Below are 23,182 nucleotides of genomic sequence, written 5' to 3' on the forward strand. Positions count from 1 at the left end.
ATCGATCCTTTACATAAAGTAGAAGGTGATTTAAGGACTGTGACTTTTATTGAGCAGCCCTGGAAAGCAGGAAGACAATGGAGCAATATCTTTAATGTGCTGAAAGAAAAAAGAATCCTGTCAACCCTTAAGTCTGTGCATAATAAAAACATCCTTCAAGAATGAAAGTGAAATTTACATTTTCAGATAACAGCTAAGAGCAGTTGTCATGACCAGAAACAAGCTACAGGACGTATTAAAGTTCTTTGACCTGAAGGAAATGATACCTAAGGGAAAGCTGGATCTTTAGGAATAAGTGAAGAACACTGGAAACAGTAAATATAAAAACTATTTTTCTCTCAGTTTCTATAATATACACATGGTTGTTTAAAGCAAAAACTTATAATATTGCCTTGTGAAGTTTATAATGTAGATTTAACACACATGACAACTGTAACAAAAAGACAATGTGTATATGTGTGTGTATGCAGGGGGATAAATGGACCCACATAGTTGCAAAGTTTGTTTAATATCCATGACATAGTACTGTATTAATTCTTAGTAGGCTGTAAACAAGTTAAAATATATTTTAATCCCCACAAGGTTTCTATTTTATGTGAGGTACTGTAATCTTGAGGTTTCTGCGTTTTATGTGAAGTGTACTATATTGACTCTAAGTAGACTTCCAAAAGTTAAGAATGTATAATGTAATCCCTACAGAAGCCACTAAAAGTAATGCAAGGAAATATAGCTAAATTATAATAGATAAGACCGAATTCTGAATATGTTTGCTAATCCAGAAGAAAGCAGGAAAACAGGGAAAAGATGAACAAAAACCAGAGAGGACAAACAAAAAAATAAAATGACAGACAGACCTAAATCCAACAATGTCAATATTTATGGTAAATGTTAATGGAGTGTACACCCCCCAAAAAAAAGCAGAGAATAGCATAATAGGTAGAAAGCAAGACCCAATTATTTTCTGTCTATAAAAGATAAACTTTAAGTATAAAGACACAAACGGGTTGAAAGTAAGTGGATGGAAAAAGATTAACCATAAATATGGTAAGACTCATGAAAACTAAAAACATATGCCCACACAAAGATATGTGTACAGATATTTTGTAGAAACTTTAGTAACTACAGTCAAAAACTAGAAACAACTGAACATCCATTAACAGGAAAATGGTTAAACAATATGTGGCATAGTCATATAATGCTGCTTAGAAATAAAAAGAAACTAATAACTACTTGTTGATATAAACAACATAAATGAATCTCAAAATCTAATGAAAAAGTCAGACAAAAGATTGTATCCCATTTATATGATCCTATTTATAGCAAATACAAACTAATCTACAGACAAAAACCAGATCAGCGGTATACATGAGGGATGGAGTGTAAAGGGGCAAGAAAAATCTTTTGGGGTTGATGGAAGTGTTCTGTATCTTGATTGTGGTGATGATTTGTGGGCATACACAAATGTCAAAACTCACTGGCTTGTACAGTTTGGATGAAATTTGTGCTGTGCTTAGTCACTCAGTCGTGTCCAACTCTTTGCCACCCCATGGAATGTAGCCTGCCACGCTCCTCTGTCCATGAGGATTCTCCAGGCGAGAATACTGGAGTGGGTTGCCATGCCCTCCTCCAGGGGATCTTCTCAATACACGGATCGAACCCAGGTCTCCTGCATTGCAGGCTGATTCTTTACATCTGAGCTACCAGGGAAGTCCATGAATACTGAAGTGGGTAGTCTATCCCTTCTCCAGGGGATCTTCCCAACCCAGGAACTGAACCAGAGTCTCCTGCATTGCAGGTGGATTCTTTACCATCTGAGCTACTGGAGAAGTGGGAATGAAACTTTTAGTGTGCAAATTATTCTTCAAAAGAGGTAAGGAAAAAATTAAAAGACCTAATTTTCAAATAACTTTAGGTTTTCTACTGAACTCTAAAAAAATTCTTCAATTTTTAAGAAGAGAAGAGGTGTCATTTTTCTGAGGCCATGCCTCCTGTTAATAAATGTCTCTGTGTTAAAAATCTTTAGATAGTAAAAGAACAGTGGTTCTAATTTAGTCTTAATGCCACAGGGAAATGACTTCAGTATGATTTTCAAAGACAAATTCAACAGATTGCTGCATTTTCTGATGTATTTTTAAGGATACCGAAAAGAGAAAAAAATCAGTAAGTAGAATTCTGACAACTGTACTGAAGCATGAATCATAGAAAAGTTTTTTTTTTTTTTTTTTGGAATCCTTTAGGAAGCAATGAATCTTTATGTTATATGTTTGGGCTGTTAACATTTGGTGTTTCCTGAGAACACATATGGATAAAATAGCTTGACATCAATCCCTGGCAAAGACTAGGAGGAAATACTAAACAGATGGTTTGTGAGCACTTAGAAAAGAAACCTGATATTCTTGTGGTTCCAAGGCTGAGAAATGGAGGCCGGTTGACAGCATCATTAAGATGATTTGTAACTGGTTGAAAGACTTACATACCCAAAGAATGCTTACATACCCAGACTGCTGTTAACATGGATGACACCCTCTGGATGCCAAAATGCATTGATCACAGTGGCTGTTTTAGTTTTGTCGTATTGATTACTTAGTCATTCTTTGGAAAGCTACTATAAAAATTTTATTACATGCAAATGAATATAGGCACCACATATTTAAGCTATGAAGCATAACAGCAAAATGAACACTCATGAAGCCTTTAACTTAAGATGTCGATCAACAATGCTAGTAAGGTATCTATATGCTTTGCTCTGATCTTCTCTAAGGGAAACACTGCTATGCTGAATTTTTAAAAATCTTATCTTTCCTTTTAAAGCTAGTTTTATTAAATACTTTATGATTTTAGTTTTGCTTGAGCTTTATAAAGAGGTGTCTTATTGTCTACCTTCTTGGTTATCTGCTTTTTTCCTCAGTATTGAAAAGACCTGTCAACACTGTTGCAGGTAGCTGTGGTTCATTCATTTCCATAACTGTATGATATTCTACTCTGTGAATATATGTTGTAATGGTAAAAGAATCTGCCTGCCAATGCAGGAGGCATAGGTGTGATCCCTTGATCGAGAAGATACCCTGGAGAAGGGAATGGCAACCCACTCTAGTATTCTTACCTGGTAAATCCCATGGACAGACAGCCTGGCAGGCTACAGTCCACGGAGTTGCAGAGTCAGACACCACTGAGCAACTGAGCATGCACACACATTTATTCATGAGTCATTCAACGGACATTTGAGTACTCTAATTTTTGGCTTTTTAAATAATGTCAATATTCATGTTCTTGTACATGTCTTCAACTGCACATTTATAAAAAGTTTTTCTGGAGACATTCTCCTAGGGATGGAACTGCTAGGTTGTAGGGTATTATGGATGTTACTTTATAACAAAATGACAATTTGTGAAACAGTTACATTTTTCCTGTCAGTATATAAGAGTTTCCATGCTCTGCTATTGCTAACACTCTTGTGAGACTTGTTAATTTTTTGCAATCTAGTGGGTATAAGATGGGATATCATTGTTTTAATTCGTGTTTCCCTGGTTATTAATGATGGTGAGAATTTTTCTTATGTTTATTTTTCATGAGATTTCCTCTTCTGTGACATACTTGTTCAGACTTTGTTTATTTAAAAATTAGATAGTCTTTTTTTTAAAAATCAAGTTTCAGGCATTCCGTATTCTAGATACCAACTCATTATTGGTCATATGAGTTATAAATATAGTTATGACATGTCATTATTTTCTTTATGGTGTTTCTGATGAATAGAAATTCTTAATTTTGAAGTAATCAAATACCATAAAATATCAATCTTTTACTTTATGCTTAGCAAATTTATTCTTCCTCCTCCCTAACTTCGGTGATAAAATTTTCTCCTGTATTTTCCTGCAAATTTTTCAAGTTTTAACTTTCATATTTAAGTCTTTAATCTATTTAAAATATAGTGTTGTAAATGGAGCCTGGTAGGCTGCAGTCCATGGGGTCGCGAAGAGTTGGACACGACTGAGCGACTTCACTTTCACTTTTCACTTTCATACATTGGAGAAGGAAATGGCAACCCACTCCAGTGTTCTTGCCTGGAGAATCCCAGGGACAGGGGAGCCTGGTGGGCTGCTGTCTATGGGGTCGCACAGAGTCGGACACGACTGAAGTGACTTAGCAGAAGCAGCAGGGATCAAATTTCATTTTTTCCCATATGGAATGTTTATAGTTTCAGTATAATTTAATGACTAGATCCATTCTTTCTTATTGCTTTGTCATGTCAACTTAGCCACATATTAAGTTTTCATATAATGTGGCTGTCTGTTTTTGGGTTCTCTCATCTGTTCTAAACTGGACATTTGTCTTTCCCTGTAGAAATACAACACTATCTTAATTAGAACAGCCTTATATTAATAATCATCTTAATATCAGGCAAGGGAAACCTTTAGCTTTAATATTTATCTTCAGTTCAGTTCAGTCGCTCAGTCGTGTCCGACTCTTTGTAATCCTATGAACTGCAGCATGCCAGGACTCTCTGTCCATCACCAATTCCCGGAGTTTACTCAAACTCATGTCTATTGAGTCAGTGATGGCATCTAACCATCTCATCCTCTGTCGTCCCCTTCTCCTTCTGCCCTCAATCTTTCCCAGCATCAGGGTCTTTTCAAATGAGTCAGCTCTTCGCATCAGGTGGCCAAAGTATTGGAGTTTCAGCTTCAACATCAGTTCTTCCAGTGAACACCCAGGACTGATCTCCTTTAGGATGGAGTGGTTGGATCTCCTTGCATTCCAAGGGACTCACAAGAGTCTTCTCCAACACCACAGTTCAAAAGCATCAATTCTTCAGTGCTCAGCTTTCTTTATAATCCAACTCTCACATCCATACACGACCACTGGAAAAACCATAGCCTTGACTAGACAGACCTTTGTTGGCAAAGTAATGTCTCTGCTTTTTAATATGCTATCTAGGTTGGTCATAACTTTTCTTCCAAGGAGTAAATGTCTTTTAATTTCATGGCTGCAATCACCATCTGCAGTGATTTTGGAGCCCCCCAAATTAAGTCAGCCACTGTTTCCCCTGTTTCCCCAACTATTTGTCATGAAGTGATGGGACCGAATGCCACCATCTTTGTTTTCTGAACATTGAGCTTTAAGCCAACTTTTTCACTCTCCTCTTTCATTTTCATCAAGAGGCTTTTTAGTTCCTCTTCACTTTCTGCCATAAGGGTGGTGTCATCTGCATATCTGAGGTTATTGATATTTCTCCCGGCAATCTTGATTCCAGCTTGTGCTTCTTCCAGCCCAGCATTTCTCATGATGTACTCTGCATATAAGTTAAATAAGCAGGGTGACAATATACAGCCTTGATGTACTCCTTTTCCTATTTGGAACCAGTCTGTTGTTCTGTGTCTGGTTCTAACTGTTGCTTCCTGACCTGCATACAGGTTTCTCAAGAGGCAGGTCAGGTGGTCTGGTATTCCCATCTCTTGAAGAATCTTCCACAGTTTATTGTGATCCACACAGTCAAAGGCTTTGGCATAGTCAATAAAGCAGAAATAGATGTTTTTCTGGAACTCTCTTGCTTTTTTGAAGATCCAGCGGATATTGGCAATTTGATCTCTGGTTCCTCTGCCTTTTCTAAAATCAGCTTGAACATCTGGAAGTTCATGTTTCACGTATTGCTGAAGCCTGGCTTGGAGAATTTTGAGCATTACTTTACTAGCGTGTGAGATGAGTGCAATTGTGCGGTAGTTTGAACATCCTTTGTCATTGCCTTTCTTTGGGATTGGAATGAAGACTGACCTTTTCCAGTCCTGTGGCCACTGCTGAGTTTTCCAAATTTGCTGGCATATTGAGTGCAGCACTTCCATAGCATCATCTTTTAGGATTTGAAATAGCTCAACTGGAATTCCATCACCTTTTAAATATATATATTAGGATTAGCTTGTAAGTTCATCAAAAAATTCTGATAGCATTTTGATTGGAATTGCACTGATAGGTCAATTTGGGGAGAACTGAATCCTTATGATACTGAATGTTTCTATCCATTAACATGCTCCACTTAGTTATATCTTCTTTAAGGTGCCATCAGTAAAGCTTTCAACTTTTCCCAATAACTATTCTATGCATCTTTTGTTAAACTTTATTTCTAAATACTTTATTCTTTTATTCTTGTAAAAGGTATTTATTTAAAAATGGAAGTCTAGGAGTTTGTTTCTAATTATAGAAATGCTACTGACTTTGTATGTTTGTCTTACATCTGGGCTTCTGCACTGGCTCAGACGGTGAAGAACCACCTGCAGTTCGAAAGACTTGGATTCAATCCCTGGGTTGGGAAGATCCCCTGGAGGAGGGCATGGCAACCCACTCCAGTATTTTTACCTGGAGAATCCTCAGGGAGCCTGGCGAGCTATAGTCCATGGGTATGTCCAACCACCTTGTTACACTCTTACTAATTTTTCCATAGAATCTTTTGGTTATTAACGTAGCCAATTAAGTATGTTTCAGACAAAAATAGTTTTGTTTCTTTCTTTCCAATCTTCACATTTTTTTAGTATTTTTCTTATTTTGCTAGTCTATGACAACTGCATGTGTGTGTGCTACGTCGCTTTAGTTGTGTCCAACTGTGCACTATAGCCTGCCAGGCTCCTCTGTCCATGGGATTCTCCAGGCAGGACTCCTGGAATGGGCTGCCATACCCTTCTCCAGGGGATCTTCCCTACTCAGGGATTGAACACGTCTCTACGTCTCATGCATTGGCAGGCGGGTTCTTTATCATTAGCACCATCTGGGAAACCACTATGATTAACTATGCTGAATCAAAGCAGTAACAGGGCCCCCATGTCTTATTCCTGATTTTTGAAGGCAATCTTTCTGGGCAGAGTATTCTTGGTTATAGTTTCTTCCTTTTCATCACTTTAAATATATTGTGCCACCTGGTTTTAGCCTGAAGAGTTTCTGCTGAAAAATCAGCTGATAGCCATATAGAAGTTTCTTTGTGTGTTATTTGTTGCTTTTCCCTTAATCCTTTTTAATGTTCTCTATTTTTAATTTTCTATTTTAATTCCCATGAAGTGATGGGCATCCAGTCCCATCATTTCATGGGAAATAGATGGGGAAACAGTGGAAACAGTGTCAGACTTTATTTTTCTGGGCTCCAAAATTACTGCAGATGGTGACTGCAGCCATGAAATTAAAAGACTTTTACTCCTTGGAAGGAAAGTTATGACCAACCTAGATAGCATATTCAAAAGCAGAGACATTACTTTGCCAACAAAGGTTCATCTAGTCAAGGCTATGGTTTTTCCAGTGGTCATGTATGGATGTGAGAGTTGGATTGTGAAGAAGGCTGAGCGCTGAAGAACTGATGCTTTTGAACTGTGGTGTTGGAGAAGACTCTTGAGAGTCCCTTGGACTGCAAGGAGATCCAACCAGTCCATTCTAAAGGAGATCAGCCCTGGGATTTCTTTGGAAGGAATGATGCTAAAGCTGAAACTCCAGTACTTTGGCCACCTCATGCGAAGAGTTGACTCATTGGAAAAGACTCTGATGCTGGGAGGGATTGGGGGCAGGAGGAGAAGGGGACGACAGAGGATGAGATGGCTGGATGGCATCACCGACTCGATGGACATGAGTCTGAGTGAACTCTGGGAGTTGGTGATGGACAGGGAGGCCTGGCATGCTGCGATTCATGGGGTCGCAAAGAGTCGGACACGACTAAGTGACTGATCTGATCTGATTTTTAATTTTTGTCATTTTAATTATATGTGTCCTGGTGTGTTCCTCTATGGATTAATCTTGTATGGGACTCTCTACTTCCTGGACTTTGGGTGACTGTTTCCTTTCCCAGGTTAGGGAAGTTTTCAGCTATTATGGTTTGAAATATATTCTCAGCCCTTTTTTCTCTCTTCTCCTTCTGGGACCACTATAGTGCAAATATTAGTGTGCCTGATATTGCACCAGAGGTCTTTCAAACTGTCCTTTTCAATCTTTCAAACTTTCTTTTCAACCTTTTTTCTGTTCAGTGGCAGTGATTCCCACTACCCCGTCTTCCAGATTACCGATTCATTCCTCTGAAACACTCAGTCTACTATTGATTCCTCCTAGTGTATTTTTCATTTCAGTTATTTGTATTGTTCATCTGTTTGGTTGTTCTTTATATTTTCTAACTCTTTGTTAAAAACTTCCAACTTCTTTCTCCGTACGTCCATTCTTTTCCTGAATTCTTTGATCGGATCGTATTTAAAAAAAAACAAACAACAACTCTGAACTCTCTCTTGGGTAGATTGCCTATCTTTACTTCACTTAGTTCTTCTGGGATTTTATTATGCTCCTTTGTCTGGAACATGTTCCTCCATTGCCTCGTTTTATTTAAGCTGTTGTTTGTACTTTTATGTATATAGTAGGTTACTTTTCTTGGCCCTGGAGAAGTGGCCTTCTGTTGGAGATATTCTATGTGTCCCCTCAGTGCACATCCCTGTTGTTACCCAAGTTATATGCTTGCGGGGTTCCCTCCATGAGGGGTCCTTCTGTTGTGGTGGGCTGACTGTGTGAGCATTCTGGTAGGCTAAGTTAGCCCCTAGCCAGGTCGGTTGCCAGGCCTTGCCTTGTGTGGATGCTGCTAGGTGCTGGTTAGCAGAGCCTGGTCACAAGGTGGCTAACTGCAGAACCCCTGGGGGCCTGGGGCTAGTGCTGGCTCTCTGGTGGCTAGAGTCAGGGTCCAGAAGACTCCAGGGATGGTGCCTGCACACTGGTGGATGGAGCCAGGTCTGGGGTTAGTGCTGGACTATGGCAAGGCAGAGCTGGGTCCTGGAGTCCAGCTGCTGAGCCCAGGGATCCCAGAGTTGGTATCAGATTGCTGGGGTCAGAGCAGGGGAGACATTTCTAATACTGTTGGGTATGGGGTCTAGAGTGTCCAAAAGCTTGTGCTGGCCTACTAGTAGACAGGGCCAGGGCCCAGTTGATCCTAGGGTAAGGTGTGGCCTGCTGTGGGTGGGCTGGGTCTGCAGTCTGCAGAATTGTGGTGTTCTTGCCTTTAGTGTCTGCCCTCTGTGGGTGAGGCTGGTCTAGAGGCTACTGCAAGCTTCCTGGAGGATAGGGCAGGTGCTTGCTCACTGGTCAGCTGACCTGGGTCTTGGGCCTCTGGTGGACAGGGTTGTGTCTAGAGGCATATCTAGAGGCAGCTGTGGGCTCAGGAAGTCTCTAGGCAGCCTGTTTGCTGATTGGTGAGGCTATGTCCCCACCCAGTTAGCTGTTTGGTCTGAGATGTACCAGAATTGGTGCCAAGTTGTTGGGTGGGGCCAGGTCTTGGTATGAATGAGCTAGGAGGAAGACACCACCATGGTGCCTGCCTGGACCAGTGTCTGTACAGTAGAAAGCTCCTAAATATGGCTGCTGCCAGTGCTTATGTCCCCAGGGTGAGTGGCAGTCACCCCCCATCTCTCTGGGAGACTCCAAGACTGGCAGCTAGGTCTAGCCCAGGCTTTTATTAAATTACTATTTTTGCCTTGGGTCCAGGTGTGTGTGAGATTTTTGTGTGTGTCCTTTAAGAATGAAGTCTCTATTTCCCTCAGTCCTTGGGAGTCCTGAAATTAAGCCCTGCTAACCTGCAAAGCCAGAGGAACTAAACTGCATCTTGATGAAAGTGAAAGAGAAGAGTGAAAAAGTTGGCTTAAAACTCAACATTCAAAAAACGAAGATAATGGCATCCAGTCCCATCACTTCATGACAAATACATGGGGAAACAATGGAAACAGTGACAGACTTTATTTTCTTGGGCTCCAAAATCACTGCAGATGGTGACTGCTGCCATGAAATTAAAAGACGCTTGCTCCTTGAAAGAAAAGGTATGACAAACCTAGACAGCATATTAAAAAGCAGAGACACTACTTTGCCAACCAAGGTCTGTCTAGTCAAAGCTATGGTTTTTCCAGTAGTCATGTATGGATGTGAGTTGGACCATAAAGAAAGCTGAGCACTGAAGAATTGATGCTTTTGAATTGTGGTGTTGGTGAAGGCTCTTGAGAGTCCCTTGGACTGCAAGGAGATCAAACTAGTCGATCCTAAAGGAAATCAGTCCTGAATATTCATTGGAAGGACTGATGCTGAAGCTGAAGCTCCAATACTTTAGCCACCTGATTCGAAGAAGTGACTCATTAGAAAAGATCCTGATGCTGGGAAAGACTGAAGGCAGGAGGAGAAGGGGATTACAGAGGATGAGATGGTTGGATGGCATCACCAACTGTATGGACATGAGTTTGAGCAAGCTCTGGGCATAGGTGATGGACAGGGAAGCCTGGTGTGCTGCAGTCCATGTGGTCACAAAGAGTTGGCCACAACTGAGCGACTGAACTGAACTGAACTGAACTGAACCTGCAAAACCAGGTGCTCTGTGGCTTATATTTCTGGTGCAGCCCAGGCTGGGGAGCCTGATATGGGGCTTAGAACTCTCACTCCTGTGGAAGAACCTCTGCAATATAATTATTCTCTATTTTGTGGGTTGCTCACCCAGTGTGTATGAGACTTGATTACATGGCAAGTCTGTCCCTCCTACCATCTGATTGTGGTCTATTCTTTATGTCTTTAATTGTAGAAGACCTTTTCTGGTAGGTTCTGGTCTTTTTCATTGATGGCTACTCTACAGATAGTTGTGATTTTGTTGTGCTTGCAAGAGGAGGTGAGCTCAGGGTCTTTCTATTCTGCCATCTCAGCCACTCCCCCCTTTTCCTCTGTGTTTAGTCTAGTTTCACTTGTTCACAGGGTGCTTCATGCAGAGACATGAAGGTAATCTTTCTAACATTTCACCAGTAAGGACTGTATTGTAGATTTTTGATGGAAACATTATTGCCAAGTTACAGAAGTTATTTTCTATCCCCGGTTTACTAAGATTTTTTCCTTAAATGATGAATGGGTGTTTATTTTATCATATGTTTTTTTCCTGTGTCTATTAAGATAACATAATTTTTACATTTGTTTATGTGGTAAATTATATTTATACGTTTTTTTCCCTTTTTACTGAAGTATAGTTTCCCAGGTGGCATCAGTGGTAAAGAATCTGCCTGCCAGTGCAGGAGACACAAGAAATTCAGGTTTGATCTCTGGGTTGGGAAGATCCCTTGGAGTAGGAAATGGCAATCCACTTCATATTCTTGCTTGGAAATTTTCATGGACAGAGGAGCCTGGTGGGCTATAGTCCTTGGGGGTCACAAAGAGTTGGATACAACTGAGCACACAAGCACACACATAATTGACTTACAATGTTATATTCATTTCAGGTTTACAACATAGTCACTCAATATTTTTCTAGATTATATTCTGTTTAAAGTCATTAAAAAATATTGGTTATTTCCCTGTGCTGGACATTATATCCTTGTACTTTTATAATGGTAGTTTGTACCTCTTAATCCTTTTCCCCTATCTTCCATCCCCCTCAAGCCCTCTCCCCATTGGTAACCACTAATTTGTTCTCTGTATAAGTCTGTTTCTGTTTTATTATATTATGCACTTATTTTTTTAGATTTCACATATAAGTGCTGCCGCTGCTGCTGCAAAGTCGCTTCAGTCGTGTCCGACTCTGTGCGACCCCGTAGACGGCAGCCCACCAGGCTCCTTCATCCCTGGGATTCTCCAGGCAAGAATACTGGAGTGGGTTGCCATTTCCTTCTCCAATATAAGTGCTAATGTACAGTATTTGTCTTTGTCTGACTTACTTCACCAAGCATAATATCTTCTAGGTCCATCCATGTTGTGCAAATGCAAAATTTCAATCATTTTTATGGCTGAGTAATATTCCATTGTATATACATACCACATCTCCTTTATCCATTCATTTGGTGATGGACACAAATTGCTTCCATAAGCAACTTTTGAAAATAATGCTGCTATGAAGATTGGGGTGCATACTTCTTTTAAAATTAGTGTTTTTGTGTTCTTCAGATGTATACCCAGGAGTGGAATAGCTGGATCATATGGTAATTTTATTTTTAATTTTTTTATTAAGGTACAGTTAATTTACAATGTTGTGTTAGGTTTTTTTTTTTTTGGAAGAAATAGAATGGTGGCTTTTATTCTCAGCTGATGGAGAGGGGAACACAGTATGCTCCTGCCTCAAGAACTGTGCCCTAAGGCCAGTGCTCGCAGTCAGTAGTAGGTGATGAGAGAACAAAGGTGATAGGATCTTGATTTCTTCCTCTTGCATTGTTTCAGAGACAGTCATAAACTGGTGTCAGTAACCCAGTAACTGCATCTGGCAGTTTGGTGGCTCTGAGACCTTCTTTCTGACATGTAACTACAAGGGGAAGGCTGTTGTAAAGGTAAACACCAGATAGGGGATGTATTTAGCATAGAGTCAAGTGAAGTGTGGCTCTGCAGAGTTAGGGGGCAGAAAAGCAAACTTAGTTACAGACATGCAGAATTAGGAGCAGGAGAAGGCAATGGCACCCCACTCCAGTACTCTCGCCTGGAAAATCCCATGGATGGAGGAGCCTGGTAGGCTGCAGTCCATGGGGTCGCTGAGGGTCGGACACGACTGAGAGACTTCACTTTCACTTTTCACTTCCATGCATGGGAGAAGGAAATGGCAACCCACTCCAGTGTTCTTGCCTGGAGAATCCCAGGGATGGGGGAGCCTCGTTGAGCTGCTGTCTGTGGGATCGCACAGAGTCGGACACGACTGAAGTGACTTAGCAGTAGCAGCAAAGTAAAATAAACTAGGAATGTTCAGGCCTGCTCACTGTTCTCTTTATCTTCTTTACTCCCAGAGAAGTGAAAAAGAAAAACTCATTCCTCATTTTTCCTTTTCACTGCAACAAATTCCCCCATCAGTTTATTCCCTCCATATGAAGGGAGGAAGGGAAACACGTGTCATTCTTGTCTGGCTGAAGATAAACTTCAATTTTGCTCCATTTGAAAATCACCAGCTGTTCAGCCCAGGGACCCATCTATCTCCTACTTCAAATTTTCCTTGAGATGTGAACCCCAAGAAATCTTTATTGGGGTAATGAGGGACAGATGGTTAGTCTTCTGTAACTTCTTTAATGCTGACACAGGACTCGTAGACCCTACCTAGTTGGGGTCATGGAGCTCTTGCCCTGTTCTATTAAGGGGCCTCAGGGTGACTTTTGTGGTTATTCCCACTGAATCTGTTTGGAGGAATGGCTGTAATCTCTTTGGGGGCATGGGTTTTCTCTGCATATCATCTTTATTGTGATGTAAATCTGCGTCATCTGAGAAGGGTCTTTCTGTCCAGGTTGGAGACAGTCCTTTGAATTGTCTTTTTCAGAATGTATAATCCTCTGGTTGCAGGTCACAGGGCATCTTAGCTAACTGGGACCTGTAATCCTGCATTCTCAGAGTTTCCTCTAGGTTCACCATAGGGAGTGGTTGGAGTGGCTGCAGTTGAATGAAGGCCAGTTGGCAGGCATTCCCCTTTCTCAGGGCCCGCTAACTCACACTGAAGGGTTGCAATTGCTGATTCCACGTCTCAGGCCTTTCCCTTTTTGTCATGAATGACCATTATCCTCCTGGAATTTACGCTCCAGGTCCTGCTTTGGAGTCATTTATAAGTGATTCACCGCTGCCTCTTCCTTCTTCCACCACCCCTCACTACCATCCCCTACTCTCTACCCCATTCAGCTTTGTGTCAGACGCACTGTCAGGCACCGGCAACTCTACATCCTCTTGTGTTAGTTTTATTTGTACTTTTTTTGAGGACCTTCCATACTGTTTTCCATAGTGAAGTGAAGTCGCTCAGTCATGTCCAACTCTTTGTGACCCCGTGGACAGTAGCCTACCAGGCTCCACCGTCCCTGGGATTTTCCAGGCTGGAGTGGGCTGCCATTTCCTTCTCCAGGGGATCTTTCCAACCCAGGGATTGAATCCGGGTCTCCTGCATTGCAGACAGACACTTTACCGTCCGAGCCACCAGGGAAGCCCATAGTAGCTACATCAATTTACATTCCCACCAACAGTGTACTAGAGTTCCCTTTCTCCATATCCTTGTGAGCATTTATTATTTGCTATCTTTTGATGATAGCTATTCTGATAGGTGCGAGGTGATAGCTCATTGTGGTTTTGATTTGCATTTCCTGATAATTAGTGATGCTGAGCATCCTTTTATGTGCCTGTTGACCATCTATATGTCTTCTTTGGAAAAAATGTCTATTCAGGTCTTCCACCCATTTTTAATTGTGTTTTTTTTTTTTTTTTTGATATTCAGTTGTATGAGCTCTTTATATATTTTGGATATTAACCACTTATCAAATGACTGTTTGTAAATATCTCCTCCCATTTAGTAGGTTGTCTTTTCATCTTATTGATGGTTTCTTTCACTGTGCAAAAGCTCTTAAGTTTAAGTAGATCCCATTTATTTATTTTTGCTTTTGTTTCCATTGCTTTAAGAGATAGATGTAAAAAAATATTGCTATGATTTATGTCAAATTGTTTTACCTATATTTTCTTCTAGGATTTTTATGGCTTCCAGTTTTACATTTAGGTTTTTAATTCATTTTGAGTTTATTTTTGTATATCATGTGAGAAGATGTTCTAATTTAATTCTTTTATGCATAGCTGTGCTGTTTTTCCAATACCAGTTATTGAAGATACTGTCTTTTCTCCAACATGTATTTTTCCTTCTTTGTTGTAGATTAATTGACCATAAGTATGTGGGTTTATTTCTGGGCTCTTTATTCTGTTCCATTGATCTATGTGTCTGTTTTTGTGCCAGAACCATACTTTTTTGATTACTGTAGCTTTGTAGTATAGTCTGATGTAAGGCAGTGTGATGCCTCTAGTTTTTTTCTTTTTTCTCAAGATTGCTTTGGCTATTTGGTGTCTTTTGTGGTTCTGTACAAGTTTTAAGATTATTTTTTCTAGTTCTGTGAAAAATGTCATGAGTATTTTGATACTGATTGCATTAAATGTATAGATTGCTTTGGGCAGTATGGACAGAGAAGGCAATGGCACCCCACTCCAGTACTTTTGCCTGGAAAATCCCATGCATGGAGAAGTCTGGAGGATTGCAGTCCATGGGGTTGCTAAGAGTCGGACACGACTGAGTGACTTCTTTCACTTTTCACTTTCATGCATTGGAGAAGGAAATGGCAACCTACTCCAGTATTCTTGCCTGGAGAATCCCAGGGACGGCAGAGCCTGGTGGGCTGCCGTCTCTGGGTTCGCACAGAGTCGGACATGACTGAAGCGACTTCACAGGGCGGTATGGATAGTTTAACAACATTAATTCTAATCCATGAACATAGGATATCTTTCCATTTATTTGTATCATCTTTAATCTCCTTCATGAATGTCTTATAGTTTTCAGAGTATAAATTTTTTCCTCCTTGGTTAAATTTATATTTATGTATTTCTAATGCAAAATCACTTTACATTACAGGGATAAACTCAACTTGATCAGCTCTGTATTCTCTTTTTAGATATGATTAGATTATTTAAGATGGTTTTACCTATTTTCATGAGTGGATTGGCTTGAAATTTTCTTTTTTTTTAACTTTTTGTTTTGTATTTGGGTACAGTCAATCAACAATGTTGTGAGTTTCAGGTGAACAGCTAAGGAACTCAGCCATACAGAAACATGTATCCATTCTCCCCCAAACTCCCCTCCCATCCAGCTGCCATTGTTCTTGTTTGGCTTTATATCATGACTAGGGGGAGGGCATTTTTCTTTCTTTCTTTCTTTTTTAATTTCTAAAAGAGTTTGTATAAGATTGGAGAGATCTGTATCCCCTTTCTCTAGTCACTGAAGGGAGAAAAGGACATAGTCCGTACCTGATCTGTTCATGGCCAAAGAGAAATAAAAGGAGCTTCTCTCTCATAGATTCAGTCTGAGAACCCACTGGGAGGGACTCTTAGATTACTGGCCTGGAGAACTATGATTGCCTTACCTGGGTTATGGCCCACTCTGTGACTAGGAAAGTAGAGGCGTTACTAAAGAAAGGGGATGCAGGGGATGCTGGGCAGAGCAAGAACAGACTCCACAGGTATCACAGTCATCATTTAACAAATATTTACTGCTAATTTAGGAGATACTTACAGAGTGGGGCACATAAATAAATAAGATAAATTTGTAATGCCAAGGCTTAAAACTTAAGATTTAATGCAGATAAAAAAATCAACTAGTTTACAGTTTAGGTGAGAAGACAAAATTATCACACAATAGAAAGAAAGAAAGCGAAAGTTGCTCAGTTGTGTTTGATTCTTTGTGACCCCATGGACTATACAGTCCATGGAATTCTCCAGGCCAGAATACTGGAGTGGATAGCCTTTCCCTTCTCCAGGGGATCTCCCAACACAGGGATTGAACCCAGGTCTCCCGCATTGCAGGTTCATTCTTTACCAGCTGAGCCACTAGGGAAGACCAAGAATACTGGAGTGGATAACCTATCCCTTCTCCAGATGGTCTCCCTGATCTAGGAATCAAACTGGGGTCTCCTGCATTGCAGGCATAATCTTTATCATTTGAGTTACTAGGGAAGCACAATAAAGCAATGGTAAATAATTCTATATGGTATATAATTAAGCGCTAACTTGTATTGTACAGACCACAAGCTATGAGGTTGTTTTTAAGAAGAGGAAAATCAATACAGTAGTCATGAACCTCAATTAGGCCTTAAAGGATGAAGATGATTTGGTTGGAAGAGGATAGGGGGAGGAATTCAGAGGAAAGAAGAGGAAATTCAGAGGAAAAGATTACTACAAGTGGAGGGATGTAAATAGGATAGTCAGTGGGGACATTGGCTTGAGAAAAGCAGAGTGTTAATAGTTATGACCAACCTAGATAGCATATTGAAAAGCAGAGACATTACTTTGCCAACAAAGGTCCGTCTAGTCAAGGCTATGGTTTTTCCTGTGGTCATGTATGGATGTGAGAGTTGGACTGTGAAGAAGGCTGAGTGCTGAAGAATTGATGCTTTTGAACTGTGGTGTTGGAGAAGACTCTTGAGAGTCCCTTGGACTGCAAGGAGATCCAACCAGTCCATTCTGAAGGAGATCAGCCCTGGGATTTCTTTGGAAGGAATGATGCTAAAGCTGAAACTCCAGTACTTTGGCCACCTCATTCGAAGAGTTGACTCACTGGAAAAGACTCTGATGCTGGGAGGGATTGGGTGCAGGAGAAGAAGGGGATGACAGAGGATGAGATGGCTGGATGGCATCACTGACTCGATGGATGTGAGTCTGAGTGAACTCTGGGAGTTGGTGATGGACAGGGAGGCCTGGCGTGCTGCGATTCATGGGGTCGCAAAGAATTGGACACGACTGAGTGACTGAACTGAACTGAATAGTAGGTAAGATATCATATACCACACAGCAAGGCTGGTTACCCTTCTTCCCCAACTGGCACAATGTCAGAGGTCCATGATGCTGGAAGGATACACATGAGTCAGAATTCGATGGGAAACACACCCTTAGCTACCAACTCCCTGACCCAATTAGAGTGTGAAGTGAAAAGTGAGGTTATTTTTGTGGTACCAGGAAGAGATCAATGGTATCAGAACAGTGAGCACCTCCAGGTGTGTATAACCTTGGAGAAAGCCAGTATAACTGCTGGAGGGTGAATTTAACTTGAGTTTTGGATAAGTTAAAGTCAGTTAAAAATCTTAAATTCCATAACTTGAGAATCTCTATTTGACTTTCTGACCAAAATCTTTTCATAAATTTCCAATGCTTCAGCATTAAATCCAAATGTCTCAGGACGGGCACATGGCATATACGGCCTTTCTTCATCTAACCTTTGTCTACCTCTAAAGCCTTACTCCTGCCTCTGCCTGATAGGCTCCTGACATGGAACCATGCGTTTATCTCTGAAAAATGATTTATCTTGCTTTCTCATGCCCCTGGTCTCCTTTTTGAGTCTCCCTTTCCTCTCCCTCTGCTTGGTTAATTCCTACTTGTATTTTAAAACTCAGTTTAAATATTTTCTCTTCAGAGAAGTGTAGGATCTGGTGCCAGTAGTGACTGGTAGGGGTAGGCAGTCTAGGACCATCAGGACTGGAAAGTTAGTGACTGAGAACCCATTCTGGGGAGGTAGAAGGTAGGCAGGACACATATGAACTGAGAATATAATCCCCTGGCACATGTTCCATTGTTCCATCAAACTTCACTTATAAAGCACAAATTCAAAAATAAAATTATCAAGAATTTTAAGACAGTTACCCAAAAGCATTAAATTCTAAGCATGGGATCTTTTTAAATGCAGGGCCTTGTATGACTGTACTGGTCATAGGCCCAATGAAGCCAGCCCTGCATGTAAGTCTCTTCATACAGCAAAATGTAATAAACCAAGTTATTCACTAATAAGCAATTAAACAAACAAACTATGGTCCAACCAGAAAGTAAAAAAACATCATGTATCCAGTAAAAAATGAAGCATGTCTACAGATACTAACATAGACAGCTGTACAACACACAAAGAGGGTTACAGATTATTATGTATGTGATGATCCCATTAAAATATAAAGTATTTCTATATATCTATTTGTTAGAACATTACAAAGGATACCCCAGTCTCTTGAGGAGGAAGGAATTTTTAATTTTCTTTACCTATAATGTTTCAGATTTTACACTAATATATATATATAGCTTCTAAAATTAAAAATAAGATTAAAAACTGAACTGTATCACCTAGAAACACTTTTCTGGACCACAGTGAAATCTGTTGGATTTATTTCATTTAGGAATATAAAAAGACCATGGAAAATAATCTTCCTCAGCTGTAAAAGACTACTCATTAAAATTCTACCCATTCTTTTAACCTTTTCATTTAATCCTTACCCTCATTGCTGGGCTCTTCAACAGGGGATGCTGAGTTCATACATTCTAGGACTCCCTTTGTGATCTCAACCACCTGAAGCTTCCTGATCCTGACTAGGTCTGTATCTTTCAATCCTTCCTCCAACTGTTTGACCACCTCTTTTCCAGGCTGTGAAGTCAGAACGGTAATCTGGAAATAAAACAAAGAATCATTGTGCCCTCTTTCGCTGATGTACAGAGTGAAGAATGTTAAGAGGTTAGATCTAGAGGATAAACATCGAAGAAATTGGTAGTAGTGTCTTAGAGCACAGAAGAGGATTTAATTGTAACTTGCAAATCAAGTTTTATTTGACAGATTCTGGTGGGAGAGGTCTGGTGCGATAGATCATCACAGCACCCTTCCAAACACACTGAATCTATCCCAGAAAGTGACTAGTGAGAAGCCATCCTTGTTTCAGTGTTTTTTTGGCCATGCCACAGCATGTAGGATGTTAATTCCCCAGCCGGAGACTAAATCCACACCACCTGCATTGGGAGCACGGAGTCTCAACAACTGGACTGCCAGGGAAGTCCCCCACTGCGTTTCAGCTTTTAAGATTGCTTGAATCACAGGCAGTATCCCTCTTGCTCAAAGTGCTTTGATTTTATGAAGAAACAAAGGAAACAGAATCCTTAAATTCCACTTGTTAGATGTGTACTAAGTATCAGAGAGCTTATATGCTCTTTTCTCAGTGGTACTTCCATTGGATGTCTCTCCTTGCTCAATCTGAATCCAGGCTGAACATCAAACTCTGGAAGGCAAGTATTAAATATATGCAATTTTCTTTTGTACTTAGACATTTTGATTGGTGAATAAGCATATGGATGAGAGCATAATTATTTTTAAACTCATTTGTTTGATGCCTGATGTTACAGAGACTGAATGTATTTTAACTCACTCACATACCCAATGGAGTGCCTAGTGATGACCTTCAAGTGAATGAAACAGCGAACAACAGAAGGATGGCAAATAATGAAGGATTTCGATGGACTTAAATGGGAAGAAAGCTTAGTGTCCTAAGGCCAGCATCTCTTACCTCCAGGGAACTGTAGGTCAGAGCTGCACCTGTGCTCATGTGTCTGCTGTACTGTTTGAACTGCTGCAGCCCATCCTCTATTGCCAGCTGCAGAGAAGTGCCTTGTGGTCTGAAACAACCTTCTCTTTGCAGCATGCGGAGTTCTGAGATGCAGGCCTGCAGCCTAGCAAAGTTCCCTTTCACTTGCTGCAGAGAAAAATGAATCAAGGGTGCACATCTTTAGTGACTCAGGTTACAGATTAATTGGCAGTCTAATTTATTATCCATTATTACTTGAGTACTTTTCCCTTCCTGAAAATCCATTTATTTGACCAAGATCTATGGAATGCACATTCCATTCTAGGCACTGCACTAAAACCTTCCCTAAATTTCCCTACAATTTGCAGCCAAAAGGCATTGATTATGCGGAGTTACTAGAAACAGAAAATGTGTTTTAACTCATTCACTCTCCCAAAGGAAGGTTCAGTTGTGACTGCTCAGTTTTATTGCAAATTGGAGGCCTAGCAGTGTCACTCTCAATGTGTCACTCTTCATTTCTCAGTCAGTCTAGGAACTGGGAGGCACTCTATTCAAGAGTGATATTTTACCAGAAATGAGGATTTTGATGTGGTTGATCATTTAAAACTGAGTTCAGTTGCTCATTCATGTCCGACTCTTTGTGACCTCATAGAGTGCAGCACACCAGGCCTCCTGTTCATCACCAACTCCCGGAGTTTACTCAAACTCATATCCATTGAGTCGGTGATGGCATCCAACCATCTCATCCTCTGTCATCCCCTTGTCCTTCTGCCTTCAATCTTTCCCAGCATCAGGGTCTTTTACAATGAGTCAGCTCTTTGCCTCAGGTGGCCAGAGTATTGGAGTTTCAGCTTCAACATCACTCCTTCTAATGAATATTCAGGACTGATCTCCTTTAGGATGGACTGGTTGGATCTCCTTGCAGTCCAAGGGACTCACAAGAGTCTTCTCCAACACCACAATTCAAAAGCATCAATTCTTCGGCGCTCAGCTTTCTTTATAGTCCAACTCTCACATCCATACATGACTACTGGAAAAACCATAGCCTTAACTAGACGGACCTTTGTTGGTAAAATAATGTCTCTGCTTTTTAATATGCTGTCTAGGTTGGTCCGGAGAAGGCAATGGCAACTCACTCAAGTACTCTTGTCTGGAAAATCACATGGACAGAGGAGCCTGGTAGGCTGCAGTCCATGGGGTCGAGACGAGTTGGACGCGACTGAACAACTTCACTTTCACTTTTCACTTTCATGCATTGGAGAAGGAAGTGGCAACCCACTCCAGTGTTCTTGCCTGGAAATCCCAGGGACAGCGGAGCCTGGTGGGCTACCATCTATGGGGTCGCACAGAGTTGGAAACGACTGAAGCAACTTAGAAGCAGCAGCAGCAGCTAGGTCGGTCATAACTTTTCTTCCAAGGAGTAAGCGTCTTTTAATTTCATGGCTGCAGTCACAATCTGCAGTGATTTTGGAGCCCCTCAAAACAAAGTCTGCCACTGTTTCCACTGTTTCTCCATCTATTTTCCATGAAGTGATGGGACCAGATGCCATGATCTTCGTTTTCTGAATGTTGAGCTTGAAGCCAACTTTTTCACTCTCCTCTTTCACTTTCATCAAGAGGCTCTTTAGTTCCTCTTCACTTTCTGCCATAAGGGTGGTGTCATCTGCATATCTGAGGTTACTGATATTTCTCCTGGCAATCTTGATTCCAGCTTCTTCCAACCCAGCGTTTCTCATGATGTACTCTGCATAGAAGTTAAATAAGCAGGGTGACAATATACAGCCTTGATGTACTCCTTTTCCTATTTGGAACCAGTCTGTTGTTCCGTGTCTGGTTCTAACTGTTGCTTCCTGACCTGCATACAGGTTTCTCAAGAGGCAGGTCAGGTGGTCTGGTACTCCCATCTCTTTCAGAATTTTCCAGAGTTTATTGTGATCCACACAGTCAAAGGCTTTGCCATAGTCAATAAAGCAGAAATAGATGTTTTTCTGGAACTCTCTTGCTTTTTTGATGATCCAGAGGATGCTGGCAATTTGATCTCTGGTTCCTCTGCCTTTTCTAAAACCAGCTTGAATATCTGCAAGTTCACGGTTCATGTATTGTTGAAGCCTGGCTTAGAGAATTTTGAGCATTACTTTACTAGTGTGTGAGATGAGTGCAATTGTGCGGTAGTTTGAGTGTTCTTTGGCACTACCTTTCTTTGGGATTGGAATGAAAACTGACCTTTTCCAATAAGGTCCTACCTAACAGGCCCCTCAGGGTCACTTCAGTAAAGAAAAGATGCTTGTTTGCAATCAGGTCAAGGAGTCAACATGTAAATCTCCTGACTGTCCTCACTCTCCTTCACAAAAACTTGTTCTCAGGAAGTAGTTTAATCTAATATGATTCTAGATCAATGTTACGTCTCCTAAGAATATATACATTTTGAATAAATGTGGAATTAAAATTTGTGACACTATTTGAAGGAATGCCAGGCATCAATAGCAGGTGGGGGTGGGGTGGGGAGAAATTATATTTGGGATGAAGACACTTTCCTGATCAAAGAGCAGAACTGAGCAATATTTGCAAAACACACATAAAATTCATGAGCATGTTACTTTGCTTACTTGCTCCTTTTCATGAATCTCTGGTGAAAATGGAAGAAATAGGATATAATTTTTATACAAAGAGAACTTGTAATCTAGACAGGAAGATAAGAAACCTACTCAAGAAATAAATGAGAACAAATGAGGCCAGTAGCCATTAAGTATTTCTTTTCATGTACTCCCTAAAAATATGAAAAATGATATACTCTATTATATATTATGTTGACATCTAGATTTAAAAATTCTAAGTGTAAGTAGTTGTTAAGGATATATAATTTCCAGTATATTTAAATATCAATATTTAAAAATGACACTATAATACAACTCTTTAAAACATAATCTAATTATGTTTATTAAAAATATTAATATCATAAGAATTTGATACTTTCATTTTTTCAATTTTAAAAGTTTAACAGATGGAAATTAATATTATTCATTTTCTCCTTGAATTCATATTTCCATTTCAATTTCCCCTAGTTTTATCATAATGTAATAGAACTTTCTGGTTGGCAGTCTTTTATTGATTATCTTATCATATTTCTATGCATCAAAAATATGTCATCAGATTTTAAAATTTCCTATGACCATAGGCTCTAAGGAGTTATCTAGATTGAACTATTTTTAAAATTATTGTTCATATAAATTGATCAAAACAACATATATAGTATCAATTTTGATAATTATTGGCATTAAGGATAAAATTTAATTAGAAATGTATCTCAATGGTGAGCACATTGGGTTCTTTAGTTAGTTAAGGTATGTGTGAATAAATAA

At 40.2% G+C, this 23,182-nt stretch overlaps 1 protein-coding gene across 1 annotated transcript in view; it reads right to left on the minus strand.

Annotated features, from left to right (window-relative positions):
* M1AP (meiosis 1 associated protein) overlaps positions 1 to 23,182 on the minus strand; it is an 86,762-nt gene that overhangs the window by 41,244 nt on the left and 22,336 nt on the right. The window contains 2 exon segments of the mRNA XM_005906743.2: positions 18,751 to 18,919; positions 19,806 to 19,991. Of these exon segments, the coding sequence (XP_005906805.2) occupies positions 18,751 to 18,919; positions 19,806 to 19,991 (355 nt within the window).

This window comes from Bos mutus, chromosome 11, assembly GCF_027580195.1.
Source record: "Bos mutus isolate GX-2022 chromosome 11, NWIPB_WYAK_1.1, whole genome shotgun sequence".
Lineage (NCBI taxonomy): Eukaryota > Metazoa > Chordata > Mammalia > Artiodactyla > Bovidae > Bos > Bos mutus.